The sequence below is a fragment of the Falco naumanni genome, chromosome 4 (assembly GCF_017639655.2).
Source record: "Falco naumanni isolate bFalNau1 chromosome 4, bFalNau1.pat, whole genome shotgun sequence".
In the NCBI taxonomy this organism is placed as follows: Eukaryota; Metazoa; Chordata; class Aves; order Falconiformes; family Falconidae; genus Falco; species Falco naumanni.
In genome coordinates, this window is record NC_054057.1 from 79,454,374 (window position 1) to 79,472,314 (window position 17,941).

General features: G+C 39.8%; 2 protein-coding genes across 7 annotated transcripts in view; one reads left to right on the top strand and one right to left on the bottom strand.

Annotated features, from left to right (window-relative positions):
• Positions 1 to 3,496, bottom strand: part of PDILT (protein disulfide isomerase like, testis expressed) — a 29,189-nt gene extending 25,693 nt beyond the window's left edge. Inside the window, exon 1 of the mRNA XM_040593833.1 lies at positions 3,293 to 3,496. Coding sequence (XP_040449767.1) covers positions 3,293 to 3,491 — 199 coding nt within the window. The 5' untranslated portion in view covers positions 3,492 to 3,496. The remainder of the gene's footprint in view (positions 1 to 3,292) is intronic.
• On the top strand, positions 478 to 17,899 carry LOC121088111 (acyl-coenzyme A synthetase ACSM3, mitochondrial-like). Of its 6 annotated transcripts, none has more exons than XM_040593824.1 (14): positions 478 to 563; positions 1,616 to 1,711; positions 7,266 to 7,476; positions 8,786 to 8,993; positions 9,840 to 9,983; positions 10,849 to 11,005; positions 11,873 to 11,952; positions 12,911 to 13,034; positions 13,712 to 13,792; positions 13,942 to 14,043; positions 15,438 to 15,565; positions 15,702 to 15,801; positions 16,450 to 16,569; positions 17,188 to 17,899. In XM_040593824.1, exons 1-14 carry the CDS (start codon positions 561 to 563, stop codon positions 17,272 to 17,274), a joined length of 1,641 nt encoding a protein of 546 aa, XP_040449758.1. In that variant the 5' UTR covers positions 478 to 560; the 3' UTR covers positions 17,275 to 17,899. The 6 variants fall into 6 exon arrangements, with proteins under 6 accessions (XP_040449758.1, XP_040449761.1, XP_040449763.1 ...); XM_040593823.1 differs by lacking the exons at positions 478 to 563; positions 1,616 to 1,711 and adding exons at positions 4,491 to 5,648; positions 6,749 to 7,014; XM_040593827.1 differs by lacking the exon at positions 1,616 to 1,711 and having other exon boundaries at positions 479 to 563.
• Positions 17,900 to 17,941: the final 42 nt, after the last annotated feature.

The following is a 17,941-nucleotide window of genomic DNA, read 5'->3' on the forward strand; positions in this document are numbered from 1 at the left end:
TGTGATATTTGGATCAGTTTGACATGGATGGGGAGATGCCCCAAACTGCAACAGAAGAGCACTTTCAATTGAGCATTGAAATTAGGTGCTCCTAGCACATGCTGGGCAGGCAGCAGGGCTTGCGTCCACGGGAGACTAGGCACATTGCTGTGTGCTCCTTGCATTGTTTTCAGACATTCTTCTCTGTACCTTCCTCCAAAAAACAAAGAAAAGCTGGAAGCTGTGTTCCGTGTCCTTCCTCACCCCTATTAAGCCGCCCCTTTCAGCTACTTTCTTGTTGCACAAAGCAGTTGGGATGAGGGCAGAAGAGTGCCGTGTTTCTGAGTCATTACTTTGTTTTCATGCTGGGTACTTGCCCTGTGTACTTTGCTCAGCTCCTAAGGGTAGCCTGATACTGCTTGGCACAAAGTCAGTGTATGTTTTTATAGCAAACCATGCCTGAAAGAAGGCAGACCTGTCAGGGTGGAATTGAAGGGCATTAGGAGGACTTGGGAGTCGCTGGGCAGAAGACGTCAAAGCAGGCCTCTCCTAATAAATATTGTGGGTCTGGTAAGTAGGTAATGGTATGTAACAGGGAAAGTGTTGGGGGTTTCACATGATAGATAGGCCTAAGGCAGATCCTAGTGTTTTGAGTCAAGATCTGGAGTTTGAGCTTTTCCCCATGTTGGTACAGCACCAGAACAAATCCCACTTTCTGGAAAGCATGAGAGCATTCTCGTTCTCTGACACTCTCTGTGATTGAGAATGGGTTAAGAGAAAGGTCTCAGGTCTTGCATTCATTCTGGATTTCTGAAGCTAATTCCTGGCAGCCCCACAGATTTCCTGTGTGATTGGGGTAATATTGCTTTGTCTCTCATTATCGAGGTTCCCTTAATAGTTCCATGTTCACGTAGACTGTTTATTTAGATAGCCTGTTTTAAGGAGTAAGACATAAAATATTAGGGCTTTATGGCTTCTCTGTACAGGTGAATGTGCACGTCCCATCTTTAGTCTTTGTGCTGTGGCAATGCAAATGATTACAGCTAATGAGCCAGCTGGTTCAGCATTGTGAACTCAGGTTTGTCACACCCCATGGCAGTGCCTTGCTGCAGGATAGTTTTTCACTGCCCCAGAGGCTGTTTAGTAGCACATCTTCAAAGGGAGCTATTGAGACTGAGGCCAGTGGTTTCCAGATAATGTATCTGGGCTGTGGAGCTCATCGCTCATGAGCGATTCTGTAATTCTCTCCAGGGACTTTAGATGCCTTTATGGTTTGTGGGGGAAAGGAAATCCACAAGTTTTGAGCAAGCCCTTCAGATAGACATGGTGACCCTGAATCCAAACTAGAAGGCAGTGAGGATCACTGCAGCAAGATGTGGTTGGGGAGCAGTGTTTCATCTCTGACTTTTTCAGACGATGCAGTATTGAATGGAAGAGTGTGTTTGCCCTTCTCTTCTGAAGAAGACTGGTTGTGAAGGTGGTGGGATATCAGAGAGGGAGGTCCCGGACTCTGCTTTGAAGCAGGGGGAAGAAATCCTAACTTACATCTCCTGCATCCTTTGAGTGCCCAAGTTGCTGGCCTTCTTTCTTCATCTCTTCATGATATTTTTCACATCGTCTTTCCATTTGGTATTAGGTTGAAATCCTGAAGTGTGTTGCAATATCTCATTATGATCAGCTCAGCAAGTACTCAGGAAGCTTGGCTGCAAACTCTTCTGACCTGGACATCAAGGTTCTGTGCTTTAAGTCACCTCTTACAAAACTGAGAATAGAGCCTGACTAAAGTTTTTCTGGTAAATTATTTTTTTCACCAAAATAATGCACCTTCAGAGAGATCAGAACAGTTCATAACTGGAGACTGAATTTGCTAAATAGCCTTTGTCTTTCCACAATTTAGAAGTCAATCTTGCTAAATTTCAACACTTTCAAAAGTGTTTAGAAATCTTAAACATGAAGTTTTAAAGAAATTTCTAATGTGATTCTTTTGAAAGTTTTAAAAGTATGTAAAATTTCATAACATTGGTTCAGGATTAATGAAATGTTTAGTATGATCCAAACATGTTTTTAGTTTCATTAAGCTGTTAGTGTATTTTAGGTGATGGTGGTGGAAAAATACAAGTGTTTTCATTTCAGATTAATCTACATTACTACTACTACTGCTGCTGCTTATTACTATTATCATTATTGTCATCGTCATCCACATTTTGGTAGTGAGGCAAAAAAACAAAATACATGCCCTTCTGCAAAGTTAGGATATTGCCTTAATTTCACATATCCCTTCCAAATACAGAATAGATCAGGGTTTTCAGCTTGTGACTCTCTCTAATGCCTGCCTCCAAAGGAGTGCTAGTTTGCAAGGTGTTTGTGTAATTTAAGGCTAAGAGAGTGTGTGCAGTGAGCTCAGTAAGTGTGACACAGTGAAGCAAGGTCAAGCCCAAGCAGCAGAGACAAAGCTTTTGCTGTCTTACGCAAATTGAGGAGTTTTTCCTACCAGCAAGCTGCTAGGAAATACAGCTCCATGTTTCTGGAGTGGGAAATAATGCAGTGTCTGAACTTTTAGATGGGTAACATCATGAGAATATACCTTTTAGCTTTTGCTTTTTTGGTTTACTTTCCCTAACGTTCAGAGGACCAGACCTTCTAACAAAGTTAGTTACTCAAAAGCTCCCACTAACTTTCTCCCCATGAGGAACAAACATGAACCTAGTAGAAAAACCACAAACTGGCCTCCATTTAATCAAGTGCTTATTTCAGGGAAAGAGTCCAATATAATGCAATTACAGACACCAGTGTTTTTAAAAGACATGCCCTGAAGCCCAAACACTCACAGAGGAGAAATGCCAGGCAGCAAAAACCTCATACAAAGCAATGATGAAAAGGTAAGAGGGAGAAAAACCCTCTCTGATTCTTTTTTTTAATACCTATAGTTCCACCCATCACTGCTGCGAAACATGTGTTTGCAAAATTAGGTGATAGAAGCAGAGAATGCCAACTCAGCACTGTGTGTGAGGACCCATCTTATTTGCAGTATCCATCCTATGTAGCAGGCTGGTATTTAACCATCCCGAAAAGGAATAAATTACTGTATTTTACGTTAAATTGCATACATGGAGATTTAATGTAATAAATCTCATAATTTATTACATAAATTACATAATGTAAATTACTGTATTTTACATTAAATTACATACATGGAGAAACCCAAAACTGCTAGAGGACAAAGCAACAGTAAAACAAGCATACCCAAGTGCCCCAGCATCAGTCATGCTCTGCAGAGCCATCAGGGTAAGAGGCAGTGGAAATTGATACTCACAGAACTCCACCAGCAGATACTTAGTTTCATTCAGCGCTCTGTCAAAGTTGCTCTTTTTCAGCAGGAGTACGTTGTTCTCCTTCTTTATTTTGGGGAGTCTGGCTTTCTTTGGATTTGATTTGTTTGGGCTTATGATGTCCGCTGCTGGGAAACCTGTGCAAAACAATAATGGTAGAAGGAAAAAATGTTGTGTCTTCATCTTGTCCTGCCTTTATCCAGTTACCGAGAAAGAAAGAAGCAAAAGAGCACTAAGCAGCAGGGTTTGCTGCTCAAATGGCAGCTCTTCTATCAGCCAAACTAAGAAGCTGATAAGGTTGATAAAGCAGTCTACCACCAGTGGAGCCAACTGTACCTTTCCACAAGAAGATTAATATACTTCCCCATGTTTAGCAGTGTTTGGGGGAAAAAAGTATATGTAGGGTTGGTGGGTTTACTGTTTCTGTAAATAATCAGAACCCTGGGTGAGAGAGCGCAGAAGGAAACACACCTGCAGAAGCACCAGTCCATTCATAGTGTACTTCTCTAATTAGCCTGCTTTTGACACCATTACCCAGCACAGAGTTTCAGACAAAATAGTAAGTGAGATGCCTGGGACAGTATTTGAGGGCTGCTCCTTTGCCTAATACTTGGTTGTCTGTTGCACTTCTGGAGCTATTACTATGGATCTGATTCAGAGGATGCTGTGTTCAGGGAAAACTCTCACTGCTTTGTTTATATAGTTCTAATGTCTGTATTTCTTCAGTGCCTTGTCTGTAAGGCTTCCATCTCTGCCTAAGTTCCAAGTTGTAGCTCAAGATACTACTTTGTGGGTTAAACCAGATGATTTTGCCATTGGTTTTCAGTGGTAGCACAATTTCATGCAGCTAATACCTGTACAGTACACTGAAGGGACCAAATGTACTATTTCATCCTTAGGATAGCTATCAACTGTGTGAACTAGCTAGTCTTTTCAGATCATTTTAAGAAATATCTTACAAAAAGATTAAGAAGGCATAATTTACTAAGAAAATATTATTTCTGTATCTGCCACTCTGTAATTGTAGCAGAAATATCTTTGAGCCTTAAACTGTGCTGAAATTTGTGAGCTATACACCCAAAGCTATAGCCTCTCTAGAGGGGACCAAGTATTCTGGTGGTTGTTTTGTCAGCACAGACAAGGACAGAGCTGACTTGAGGACATGTGGGTCCAGATTAGTAAAACTAAACTGATAGTTGAAGAAATTGCCTCCAGTAATGACTTCCGCTTGAGGAGTGGTGAGTGCTGCTTCCTTCCTTCATGCCCTTAGACTAAAGGATGAAAAATCTGTTATCAGGACACTACTGCTGGAAGGGAGTGTTTGTGATGGTGGTTGATGTGGTAGCCTCCATTTTCTTGAGGGTGAAGGATCTTGGCTGGCACATTCCTTCAATTTAGGTTGTTTTCATGCCTGGTGTGAGCGCGGCTGGGTTTCAAGTGAACTCCTTCCTATCAGTCTCAAAGGCTTTGGATTGTAGTGCACCTTGAGCTGTGTTCTGTTAGCACTCCTGGGCAGTGCTTAATGAAATCAGAGGGAGCTGTGTATTCAGGCTGCTTGCAAGATAAGATCGAAGGTAAATAGAGATGCAGAAATCAGGTACTGAAAGATAAAAAAAAAAGGCAGAGAGATAAGTCTGCTGTTTGACTTTGTGGTCTTTTTCTCCTGCAACAGGCTCTTTTCTGAAGATGTCTTTCAAGTAACATCCTAGGAGGGTTAAAAAGCATCTTTCAGAAGTAAAGGAAAAAACCTAACAGGGCCCATTTGATCTGAACAGGCCCGGTTGTAAGCTCAGACCACAGCCTGAGGCTGCCAGAGCACAAGTAGAATGACAAAACCATTTGCTTAGAGAGCTGGTGTTCTCCTGTCTGCCACTGAAACAAATAGGAGTCAATTCAAATCCCTTCTGGAAACCTACCAGGAATTAGGCATCATTTTGGAAAGGGCTTCTGATGTCTATGTCCTGGAAGAAAACTGCAGTAAGAGGAGGATCATACAGCAGTCAGTCCTGCCAGGGCAGATTTACAATGAGGAAAGGAGTGGGATTTAGCAGAACTGAACACAAAATTGAAACTGGTGGAATACAGTGTTTTCTTTCTTTTAGGCATACAGCAAATCAGGTCACAGTTCTGCACATTTCTTCATCAGTGCTAACTGCTTCTGGCTGTTTCATTTTGTGCTTTACTGTTTGAGAGCTATGAAAAATCTGCCTTCTGCAGAAGTCACAGGCCACAGGAAACGTTGGATGCACGATAAATATAATTCTTGAGCATTCTGCTTTGCTACCACTCACACCCTGGAGATCGTTGTGTGGTTGACAGCCATTGACACATGCCTCACGTGTGAGCACCTTCTGTTTACATTTCTCTGGTTTGCCTCACAAATACAATGATTTTAGAGTCATGTCAGTTGCTGTTACTTATTGGCATTGAACACTTTTAAACTGTCATTACATCTACACTTGCAATACATAATGCTAGAGTGAAAGTAACTGTATTATCCCTGGAAGGTCGGTGTGTACTGTTGGCTTTTAAATAAGAAGAAGGTTGTTGCACAGAAAGGTTTAAAAGCAAAGCTGGATCCATTGAATTGAGGGAAAGATTCCCTTAGATTTAATGTGGCGGGTACATTCTTAAGGAATTGATTACACTCAGAACAAGTTTATCAGAAGATTCTGCATCTGTGAGTAAAATCCAGTTTTCTTGACTTCCAAAGCTGGGCTTTAAATAACTGCAGTATCATCCGTTCTGTCTCTTCTACATGTACCTGTATGTAGCGTAGGAAAGACTAGGAGAAACTGGAAGTGCTGGAATTTTCTTTGCAAGTTTGTTTTACAACATGTATCTTTTTCAAAGTTGCACACTTCAGCTGAAGTGCAAAGGAAATGGAAGGTTTTGGCATTTAACGTTTGCTTGCCTAGTGTTTGTTTTGTGTTCATTCCATGCCCCTAGTGAAAAGAGAACTCACAAGGAAATAAAAGTTTGATGAGTTTTATTGGTGTGTAAATTCAGTGTGAATCGCCATCTAGTGTATATTTAAGACATAGCATAATTACAGAGACCATTTTAAATCAAGGTGATAAATAGTGTCCTCAAAGCACTAAGTAGCAGCATTTTATTTTTGTAAAGAGGCAAAGTAAAATACAAAATTTACAGGAATCAAGAGAGAGAGATTTAGAAAAGGACTTTCAAGTGAAAGTTTAGAGATGAGATGCGTTTCATTCATCAGCTGACAAAGATTGTAATGAAAAAACAGTGCACAGTCTCTTTGCTGGAAAAGGAAGAATGCTTATTTTAAGAATCACATAAAATAAGGGGGAAAACCGGAAGAGGTGTGCAAACAACCTATTTATTCAAGCTGATTTGTGTTAATTTATTCAACATCACAAACCAGACAGCATCCAATACCTGGCTGTTTTTAAATGTGTTTTCTTTCATTTCAGATGATAGATTCCTGTAGGTGTGCATCTGATTTTGTGCCCCACTGTCTGATAAAACATCATTTATCATGAGAAAATTTATTAAATCATGGATTCCTCAGTGTCTGTGGATTCTCAGGTCACCTTGCAGATTATTCCATGGATGCAGCAGGCTTCTGACATCTCAGATTATTTCATATTATGATGCTATAAACCAGTGCAAAAAGGAACGGCCAGAGTATTTCAACTTTGCAAGTGATGTCTTAGATGAGTGGTCACGACTGGAAAAGGTAGTATTTTTCTTTTACTTCATAGACATTGGAACAAATCTCAGATGATACAAATCAATTTTCCTGATGGATACTAGGTAGTATGAGCTGCGAAGTAGAATGCACTATTTTATTTTCTTTGTCAGAAATATAGGTGTCACTTTAGGAGAGTAGTTGCCAGGTTTGATTTGCCTGGTCTGGAGTTATGTTGGATTGAAATGAAACCTTTCAAGGTTTGTCATCTCATTTTAATACATTCTGCTGCATTCTAGGATGGAAAACAACCAGCAAATCCGGCTTTTTGGTGGGTAAATGATGAGGGAGAGGAGGTGAAGTGGAGCTTTGAAGAGTTGGGATTTCTGTCAAGGAAAGCAGCTAATGTACTTTCTGAGGTGTGTGGTTTGCAGAGAGGAGACAGAGTTAAAGTAGTTCTGCCTCGTGTTCCTGAATGGTGGCTACTGAACATAGCCTGTATGCGAACAGGTAAGTGATCTTACTGATCTCTTGGATGCAGAAAGAAAATAAATAGAAGATACGAAAAATATGCTAAATTAATGTGAAAAAAAATGGGGCAGAAATGTGCTGCTGTGCCCTGTACAATTCAGCTTTTGCGTAGAAGGAGAACTGGCAGCACCCACACAGGAACCAATGCAACATTGTGCTAGGTGCTGAACAGACACGGCCAAGTTAAACAGCATCCTCAGTTGAAGCCCGTGAAGGTTGAATGATTGCAATCTAAGACCAGATTTGACCAGATACATTATCAGTGTGGACACTTTTATTGCAGTAAGTTATGTGTCTAGACTGGTTAATAATTCAATACAATATTATTTTGCTCTGCTGTTACAGTTTTGCAAATTCTTAGGAAGAATTTGACCCATTGCATTTTTAGACTGCTAAACATCCATGATGGAACAGTTCAGCATCAACAAGAACATGATCAAATGTTTTTTGTCCCACTTCTAAGCTCTGTGATTCTTGCAGGTTGTAAATGGAGTTAAGTCTCAGAGAATCCAGTTCTTTTGTATCCAGGATTTACTGGACTATGATGTGGAAGTATCTTTCAGTGTCTCAGTGCCTCAGATTCCCAACTGTAAAATTTGGTAGACACCTGTGAAGGTGCAAGAAGACTGAAATCAGTCTGTAGGTAAAGTCTATTGAAATGCATGGGAAAAGGAGGTATAGAAATGCACTTAATTGATTTCCACCCCTGAAAATATGATTTCAGTCACATTGTACTCAGTATCCAAACTTACGTTTGTTCACATTACAAAATGAATCCAAGCTTGAGGGATTTGTTGACTGAGCAGTGTATGTAAGCTACCTGACCTCAATCTGTTTATCCCATACCCGAGTTATTCATTTCTTATTTAAATGAATAATAGCTTTATTCCAGATGAAAATAATCTAAATGAATAATCCTTATATGTATACTTAATTAAGGAGATGGTAATCTCAACGCTTCCTTCCTGAGTTACAAATCATGAAGGAAGTGCTCAAAACCACTCTAAATCTAGATCTTACTCATGATCTAGAAACCTTTAATATGGATGACACAAAACTTAACATCCGTGTTTCAGGGTTTGGAAGTCTTTCAGAGCCAGATGATCCCAGGTCATTCCTAGGCCACAAATTCACCCAAACTCTGCCTTCAAACATGAGTTATACTTGACTCCTCCCAAAGCATAAGTTTTTGGCAAGTAGTTCAGCTTTTCTATGGCCGGGGTCATGTCCTGTGAACATAATAAAGAGAAATGGTCAATTTTCTAAATTGCTTGTTGCTTTTTTCCAGGAATTGTCTTTATTCCAGGAACATCCCAATTAACAGCCAAAGACATCTTATACCGACTCCAGGCTTCAAAGGCCAAGTGCATCATTACTAATGATACACTGGCACCTGCAGTGGAATCTGTCATGCACGAGTGCCAGTTTCTGAAAAGCAAACTAATTGTAGCCAAAGGGAGCAGAGATGGGTGGTTGAACCTCAAAGAACTCCTTGCGTGAGTATCCAGATGTTTTACCATCATCCTGTGAGGTGAAGGAAGCAGTGTCAGTCTGGTGACATTGCTGAGTCTGGGGATTAATTTTCAAACTACAAATAAGTTACATTTTTGCATCCCTCTGCCAACTCATTGTAATCATTGCATTAAGTACTAATCCCTTCAACACAGTTTTTGGGAGCTATATTAAGGTCTTTCAGCTTCTTATTCAGCAGCCTGCCAGCTTTTAAAAGCTCTTCTACTGTGATCACAAGACAAGCACGCAGGATGCTAATCTTGCAGTTGTTTTGTGCGTGTCTTCTAGAGCCAAGCCTAATGCCTCTTGAATTCAATGAGAAGATAACCATTGTCAGCTCTTGGTGCTCAGCTAACACAGTATCAATTATTTCTTCCCTTGACTGTCTTGGTAGCCCAGATGATCTGAATTGTTTGTCAGTCTCTTGAATGTAAATGGTATAATACATGCCTAAGACCATCTTATTTATCATAAATAGCCTGAATATGGCCCTCATTGACTTCAGATTGGGAGACAGTATGTGTTGAGGCAGAAGTTGCTTTTGCATCTACCTGCTGTTCTGTAACAAGCACCTTGCAAAATAGTTGTGGACAAAGTCACTAGAATATGCTGTAGGTGCTCACACCTTGAAAGTTGTGGCAGAGAGAGCACACTTGTGACTAGCAAAATGTGCTCTCTAACTCTTACCTGTGGTGTCTGATGCAACTGTCTATTTAGCGAGTTCATGTAGTTTTGGGCCGTTTTCCTGTTTATCTCCTAAACCTTAAAAAATACTGCTTCCTTTGAGAAAAACTACATGTAGTAACTGTCATATACTGTTTCTTCTGAAGGGTGACATCTGCTGACCATAAATGTGTCAAGACAAAGAGTCATGACCCAATGCTGATCTATTTTACTAGTGGAAGTACAGGCTTTCCAAAAATGGTGGTGCACTCCCACAGCAGTTATGGCATCGGATTTGCAACCAGTGGCAGGTATACCTTGCATTTGCTCCCAGTGTCCTGATGTAAGTGACATGATCACAGTTACATTGAAAATATGACCAGAAAAACTCCACTAAATGTAAGCATTTCACGAGTACAGCATCTTGATTCTTCCTCACCATTCCCCCTCACAGTGCAACCCTTGTTATTAAAAACTTTTTGAAGACTTGAGTTGAGATCACTAAACACAGTGTTCTGTTGCTCAGAGAGCTGGCTGCAGAGTAGCCAATAAGGATAACATCCTTATAGCAAAACCAGATAAAGTCTAGTGCTTTAGTATTATATAAAACTTCCTTGACAACCAAAACAACCTTGAACCATAGCATTATACCTTAAAGGTTACAGTTCAGTTTGAATCTGTGGCTTGGTACTGATTTGTTTTCTTTGAACATCTTTTGTTTATGCTTCCCAAGGAGTGAGAAATTTCATGAAGATCAAAGGATATATTTCCCAAGGCATTCAGAGTTGGAAGTTGGTGGTATAGAGTGCAGACAAGTAATGTGGTTAGTTTCCTAGAGAAACAAGGTGTGATTCAGCTGATGTCTCTAATCCACAATGTGGGGAAAGCCTACTCCAAATGATCTGTTCAGATTTTGATCTAGATCCAGATTCTGCAACTTAAGCCAAGGATGTTTTGTGCTGTTCAGGAGAAAAGCAAATGCTGGAAATGTTAAACAGGAAGGAATGAAGGGAAATAAGAGAATGTTTAAGATTCTTCAATGCTTACAAACTTTCTAAAGAGCAGCCCCACTTGCTGACACCACATCTTCTAATTCATGCCCTTTAATTATGCTGTGACCTGTGCCTGAGTCACTCACTCTATGAAGCATTATTTTTATCTCTGCTTTATCATCAGGTACTGGATGAATTTGACTCCTTCAGATATAATGTGGAATACCTCTGATACTGGCTGGGTAAAATCAGCTTGGAGCAGTGTTTTTGCACCGTGGATCTGTGGATCGTGTGTCTTTGTACACAATATGCCACAGTTTAAATCATCACTTATTGCTGAGGTAAGAGTAACATTTTATACTGTGAGTTTCATTCCCATTTTGCGTAGATGAAGCAAACAGGCTGGGCTCCAGTGCATGAGTACCCACTGCTCTGTAGCAGTACTTCCCACATCCCAAGTGAACATCCCTCCCTTTGGTGCCCAGTAAGCTAGAGGAACAAGTGTTTTCCCTCCTGGCTAGGCCATGTGACGTGGCTGCAGTCTAGAGGAGACGTGGTGGAAGATGCAGGATGAAAAGAACTCAGGATCACTGCAGTCTTGTCCCATGTGTAGCCTAAAGTTCACTTCAGATTTCCAGCTACTCTGGGCTCAGAGTGAGCATGGACTAGTAATCAGAGTATGGCATAGACCTGAATAGGGGCCCTGTTATCCTGAATTTTCAATGAGTTGCCAGAATGCCTAGTCCTCCTCTCTACCATTTTGCACCACCAGCCGGCTGGCCTGTTCTCCTCAATATTGGCCACCTGTGTGGAGAGGAGACCCAGACTTTCTCAAGAACAAAATTGGAAAAGCTTTGGTCTAGTGCACTATTGTCACTTAGTCTTGAGCCTGGGACACAGTCACCTTGGGAAGGAGAAAATCTTAATGAGCTGCTACTGTCAAATGTCATTTTTTTACATGAGTGACTGTTGTTGGACAGAAAGTACTATATTTTCTGCAGCAGTGGGCCTGACTGTTTTAGCCGCTCCAGTTAGGATTCATAATCACTAATTCATAGTCATTCTCTGTGTTGAATGTATGTTGCGTTTTTATGGTTTTCATTTTGCAGACATGTGAGCACATAAGTTGTGTTCATCACCTGCACATTTACAAGGTCAGACCCACCATTACATTTTCTTTTCCACAAAATAACTTTCTATTTTTCTAGACTCTCTCAAGATATCCCATTACTGTCTTTTGCACTGCTCCCACTGCCTACCGCATGCTGGTCCAACATGATCTGAGCAGGTACTGCACCTCTGTTTCTTTCAGGGTTTGCAAAGAGAAGCTGGGGTATAATGCTGTGGCTGACTGTTTAGTTCCTTATGTTGCTTATTTTTTTCGATTAAATGAGATCTAATTAGCAAGATTTGCTCTCAGAAGAGAAAGCTACATTCTGAAATATGAGAATAACTAGTTACACCTTAGGCCATTCAAGCTTCAGGAATGGGCCTTTGAAAAGATAGCCCAAGGGAAACAAGTGAGGTTTTTTACGTTGTCATTTCCTCTAAACTTACAGTTCACAGTTAAATTTAAGTGAAGGTTTTGTGCAGCACAGGATCAGGGGTTTACTGGATTTTTTCCCATATGCCTGAGTGAAGTGAGCGGTTAGAGGACTTCCACATGCTGAGAGTTATTCGGCAGCTGTTCCCACCAGTTTGTTACACTGCAAAATACTCAGCTTATGAGAAGTAGTGAGTGTGATTTGTAGAGTTTTGACATCTTCAGTAAGGTACTTACTCTTCTTACATAAGTTTTTCATCCTGACAAGAGCCAACCCTGGTTTAGCAGGGAGCTCAGGCTCTGTATTCCTATTCAGCCTTCCTTTTGCTCTAGAAAATTCTGTGTCTTATTTCATCTTGGTTGTTGGCACATACTCAGCTTTCCATGAATATCTGATGTGCTTATTGAACTTTGTCCTTTTTTTGTCAGCTCTTCCTAGAAAACACCTTTGCTTACTCTTTTTCCAGAAAAAAAACCCCTACTTCCAGTGGCACAGATAAACCACGTTATCTTCAGTGGTAACATGAGCAATCTAGGAGTCCAGTCCAGGTCTGTGTAACAGGACGATTATTGTCGTTTCCAAAGTAGCTTGTGAAGTTTTAGGCATACTTACTTCGGAAGTTGAAGGAGACTGTTCAGATAAGATCATTCACTGCCGTTTCCAGTAGTTAAGAAAATTATTTTATTCGCAATTCCTCTCAAGCTACAAGTTCATGAGTCTGAAACACTGTGTATCTGGAGGGGAACCACTCAATCCTGAAGTGATGGCAAAGTGGAAAACCCAGACGGGGCTGGATATCTATGAAGGTTATGGCCAGACTGAAACAGTATGTTTGCATTATTTCTTGCAGTATGTCCTTTCAAAGGTAACAATGCTAGAGGCACAGTATGCTTGATAAATTGATGGAAAAGGTGAGAATCATTTGAATGAACTTTTTTTAAAAAAGACACTATATATAATTATGGTTATACAGTTCCAAAATCAACTAGCTGCATATTTTAGTGTTATAGTAGATCCCTTCATCATCTTTACTTAAAAGGCAAAACTAAAAAAATAATTTGCTCTGGGTATCAATTTGGCCTGTCCAAGATTTTAATGAAAAATATTAAATCAGTTCACATCCCAGACTTCTCTGTAAGTGAACATTAACGAAGCTATTAAGAGTCAGATTTCAGGCATTCTCTCCTCTTACCCTTGATATGGTCCCGAATTAATTGTTCCATTATTGAAATAAGATCTGTAATGATTCCACATCTGCTGTCTTGCGAAGTCAAGTGTTTGCAGAAGAACTCACTAGCTCAGACTGAGCACAGGCAAACTCGTTCCACAGGGCTGACCTGAAATGCCTCTCAGCCCCTCTCTGATGTGCTTGAGAACCACAATGCTTTAGTCCTGATTCAGCTCTTGTCACAACAGTCATGAAGAGGTGTTGTGCCTAATGCAAACAATAATAAAATTGACAAGATGTTGCACAAATTAAAAAAAAATAAATCTATTATGCAGGTGACAATATGTGCCAATATGAAAGGAATGAAAATTAAACCTGGCTCTTTGGGAAAAGCTGTTCCCCCTTATGATGTGCAGGTATGTTGATACGCCACATCTGAGCTCAGCTGCAGTTGTGGGCACAAGAGTAAGGGAATATTGTCTGTGTCCCTTCTCTGTCCTGTACTGTGCTATAACAGATATTTCACTGAGCTGATCAAAGCAGTAACAATATGTCCTTTCTGCAGATCATAGATGACCATGGGGCTATTCTGCCTGTGGGAGAAGAAGGCAACATTGCCGTCCGAGTTCAACCAACAAGACCATTCTGTCTGTTCTCTGAGTACTTGGTAAGTCTGAGTTGGTCTGTCTGTGCCTGCTGAGGAGCTCAAGAGAGGTCCAGGACAAAGTTCTGTTGATTACTCAAAGAGCAGAATTTCATCCAGGATCCTCACAAGGTCTCACTAGGTTGCTTGAGGGCTTTGAGCCTGATCAGTCCATTGTTCTGCTATTCCAGGAACAGACTGATTGGCAGAGTAGAACTTCAACAGGTAGAACTGCAACATGAACCGGGGGTACCTTGTTCCAGACCTGTACCCGGTCCTTTGGTTAAGGATTAGTGAAGGAAGCCGATAAAGACTACTCTAATGTGTCAGAAGCTCAGGGAGGCTTTCTGAAAAGCCATGTATCTTATTCCCTCATACCACTGTCAGAGGTACAGCAGATTGATCTTTTAAATCTTTAAAAGGGACACATTCCAGCATGCACTTATCTCTGGTGTCAGAGACACAATTTGTACAGTTGCCTGTCATGTAGAGGATGGGCACAAGATCTACAGCACAAAACCCTCAAGTGCAGATGATCATATGGCATACATAGAAGTAGAGGCAGACGTAATCTAACATTACTATTTGAATGGGAATGCTCTGCCCACTGAAAGCAGAACAAGCTTAAAAAAAAAAGTGTCAGAAGAATGGCCATTTTGGTTAAGATCAAAGGTCCATCTAAGCTAGTACTCTGTGATGGTAATGAGTTGTAGTACATACTTAAAGGAAACAAATATAACGAGTTTCTCCACTGCATTTGAGCCATCATGTTGAATAAGCTTTGGGGAACTTATCTGTGTTTTTAATACTCTTCTTAACCCCCATGATATTTGGATATTTGTAGCATCCTCAAACAACTTACACAAAATAGTTGCTTGCTATATGATAAAATCTTCTTTTGGTTCAGTACTATTACTTCAGGTTTTCATTATGTCTTCTGTTGTCAGGGTGTTTTTTTGTGTAATCTAGACCTGATAGATCAATGTAGATGATGTTTTTCCTCTAGGTCATCTCATTTGTGTTTTGGCCTTGAAGCTTAGGGGTGAAAGTTTTCCATTGACAGGAGGTTATTGTGACAACACTTTGCAATGATAAGTCATTTCTCTGAAGAGAGAGAGTGGGTTGTAGAGTTTAGTAATTTCTGATGGATGGGCATTTTGATAGAGCACGGCCTTTTTTCCCTAGAACATGAATCCATATATACACAAATGCTCTTTTCCACCTCACATATTTCTACCACAAAAATAATTAATGCGGCTCTGTATTTTTTTAATTGAAGACATAAAATAGTATTGAACATACTTAGTTTGAGAACAACTTAAAAATTGTATTGACCCTTTTTAGCACCACTGCAAAGTAAATGCATTACATTTCACTAACAATCATATGCATTTTTTTAAATGTTTGATTGTTTTCAGGGTAATTCAGAGAAAACTGCTGCCTCTGTGTGTGGAAATTTTTATGTCACTGGGGACAGAGGGATTATGGATGAAGAAGGATATGTCTGGTTTGTTGGAAGAGCTGACGATATAATTAATTCTTCTGGGTAAGCCAGTTGCTTTTAGATTTGCTCATTTGCCTGTTAAAATTCAGTCTGGAAAGGCAAATTGAATAGGTAGCTTGCTACACAGCTGCATCTACATAAATACTTGCATTGCCATTATATCTGCATTTTCTCCTAGGTATCGTATTGGCCCATTTGAAGTTGAAAGTGCATTAATCCAGCACCCTGCAGTCTCAGAGTCAGCTGTTGTCAGCAGTCCTGATCCAATTCGAGGGGAGGTAAAAAGAAAAAAAAAATTATATATATATATATATATAAATGCACTTTATTCTAAGGATCAGGCTCCCTATACATACCAGGCTTCCTTGGAATTAAATATTTTGCAGATTTTTGAAAACAAAATGGGTTAAAAAAAAATTTAAACTATACCTTGATAGAACTTAGAATTTCAGAATTATTTTCCTGTTTGTTGGGCTTGATGTGGAGAAAAAAAGTTTGGCTCTTCTGACTGACTGTAGCATCTTTTTGTCTAAGAAATAGAATTTGGATTATTTATCTTTTTGTCACTAAGCATGGTGGCAATGATACCCAGAGTGTTTACTTTTTCTTCTTATATTTTTCAACTTTGCAACATTTCTTTGAGGGTGAGATTTTCAGCTGTCTTTTTTGCTGTTAAAATTTTGGAAAGTCTAGTAGTGTATAAAGTCAAGAAGAAAATAAAGTGGAAAAACAGAAAAAAAATCCTGTGCTGCAAAACACATCCTTCATAACACTGTATTCTGTAATAAACAGACAGTGAAAAGGAATATTAAAGAAAAAGCTCAAAATTTTGGATTGTGAGTTTTGATACTCAGTTTTGGCAACAAATATATTCCTTTATTCCCATGTCTGGAAGTTAATGGAGTCCCTTAACTTTTGTGGCACAGGTAGTCAAAGCCTTCGTTGTTTTAGCTCCTGCTTTTATATCGCATGATCCAGAAAAATTAACTTGTGAGCTTCAGCAACATGTCAAGAAGCTGACTGCACCTTATAAATATCCGAGGAAGGTAAGTACTCCACAAAAAGGTGGGTATCAAAAATTGAAGTTTTTGTTCTGCCTTGGCTTCTTTTCAACTGCATTCTGACAAACACTCTAACCATAGTTAAATAAAATAAAATGAAAGTAAATTACAGGGTCTGTTGCAACAGTAGCCTTGGGTTCAATGTATGTCCTAGAAAGGACCGAAAGGGAGGAAATAGTAATGTAACTGATCTTTATCCAGGTCCAGTATTCCTTTTATGAAATCTAGGGTTTTCACGGCCACTCAAATGGGCAAGGCATCCAGCTGTTACCTTGAGTGCTGTTCAGACTCTCAGCCAAAGCAAAGGGGAAATTCCTGCTGGCATCAAAGGGGTTGGAATTTTCATCCCTTACAACCAGAAAAGACACAACTCCCTGTCCTGACAGGTGAAGTGCTTATCTCTTCAGGGTTGTGGTACTTGTCCCCGCAAGTACTGCCTGTGTGGACAGCTAAGATACATAGCAAGGAATTTCACCATCCCAGCCCCAAGCTGTGCAGCTTCGCATTTTTTTTATCCCAGCCATAATAAAAGTGTATTTTTCCTTGCACCTGGGATATTAATCAGAATGTATTTGGCTAAAAGTGACTATTTTTGCCTTTCAGGTGGAGTTTGTTCAGGATCTGCCAAAGACAGCTACTGGGAAAATCCAGAGAAAGGTTCTAAGGAACAAAGAGTGGGGAAGAGTATAACATGACCTGGAAACGGAGAAGAGAAAATTGCCATCATCTGTACCAGCTGTAGCTCATTACACTTCACATGTGGTCATGACCCAGAGCACTAGGAGAACATATGGAAAAACAGGCTACAGAAGAAAAAAGATTATACTCATATGTGTGATATTAGAACCACTTTTGCCATCAACATACAAATTTTCAGAATGCAAAAGTGCAAGTAATTAAGAATGAGTAATGGGAAAGAAGGAACAGATTTGGGAGCTTACAAAGGTTTAATATTTTTTTTACTGGAATTAGTATAAATGGCTTCCTTAAAAAAAAAAAAAAAAGGTGTAACTGCAACATTTTCATAATTACAAATAAATGAGAAATTAATTAAAATAATCTTTGTCCTGTAGTGGGTATCAGCAGTGAAGTGATTCTCTCTTCAGTAACTCACTGTAACATTCCCAAATTCTTTCTGACTGGAGGGAAAGACATACTCTTTAACTACTTCTCTTCATCTTGATGAATTTGTGATCTACTTGTATAGTTCAAGTGGGGGAAAAGAGAAGATACAAAGTGCTTTAGGTTAAGGTGCAAATTATGCACAATTAACAACAGTGTAAATGATTACAAGAAAAAGGTTACTTCACAAAAAGAATTGTGCTGCCTGGTCTGTTTTGTGCTATGTTCTGTTCTC